Source organism: Notothenia rossii (genome assembly GCF_949606895.1).
Source record: "Notothenia rossii genome assembly, chromosome: 10".
In the NCBI taxonomy this organism is placed as follows: Eukaryota; Metazoa; Chordata; class Actinopteri; order Perciformes; family Nototheniidae; genus Notothenia; species Notothenia rossii.
Genome location: NC_136908.1, coordinates 61,565,574 through 61,566,100, shown reverse-complemented (window position 1 = coordinate 61,566,100; position 527 = coordinate 61,565,574). Strand labels below are relative to the sequence as shown.

The window sequence follows — 527 nt, the reverse complement described above, 5'->3', positions numbered from 1 at the left end:
TTACAACTTGTTCCACTGCATCAAAGTGGCAACAATTAGGTGATAGATGGCAGGTTATATCATATGAATATTGTGCCGTGGTCTCTCTCTCCCCTTGTTTGCAGGTTCCAGTGCTGTCGGGTGATTGTGGACTGACCTGGGAGCTGCTATAAGACGGCCCAACGCGTTTCGGGAGGTCTCTCATTCGTCTCGCACACTCCCCGTGTGGGCCTCGCGGCTGTCTTCTTGTTGTCCACCAAATAAAGGATATTATTATACTTTCAGATAGTGATGGCGAGATGAAGCCTTATGAAGCTTTGAAGCTTTCCAGCCAATTGGTTCGCAAAAGGATTCATCTCATGAGGCTTCATCATGGGCTTCATTTGAACACAAACCCCCCTGTTGGTCAAAGTGTGTAAGACAGGCAGATTGGACATCTCAACAGTGTGCTGTATCTCATACCGAGTTCCCAATGAGTAAAGCCTTAGAATAACTCTAAACAACAAACATTAAATCTTATTTTCATTTTAACAATATTGTATTTATTC

At 43.6% G+C, this 527-nt stretch overlaps 1 protein-coding gene across 1 annotated transcript in view; it reads right to left on the bottom strand.

Moving 5' to 3' along the window:
• Positions 1-252: 252 nt before the first annotated feature.
• Positions 253-527, bottom strand: part of LOC307022802 (palmitoyltransferase ZDHHC17-like) — a gene marked incomplete at its 3' end in the record, with an annotated part of 15,435 nt that continues 15,160 nt past the window's right edge. Inside the window, exon 10 of the mRNA XM_079655694.1 lies at positions 253-285. Coding sequence (XP_079511820.1) covers positions 253-285 — 33 coding nt within the window. The remainder of the gene's footprint in view (positions 286-527) is intronic.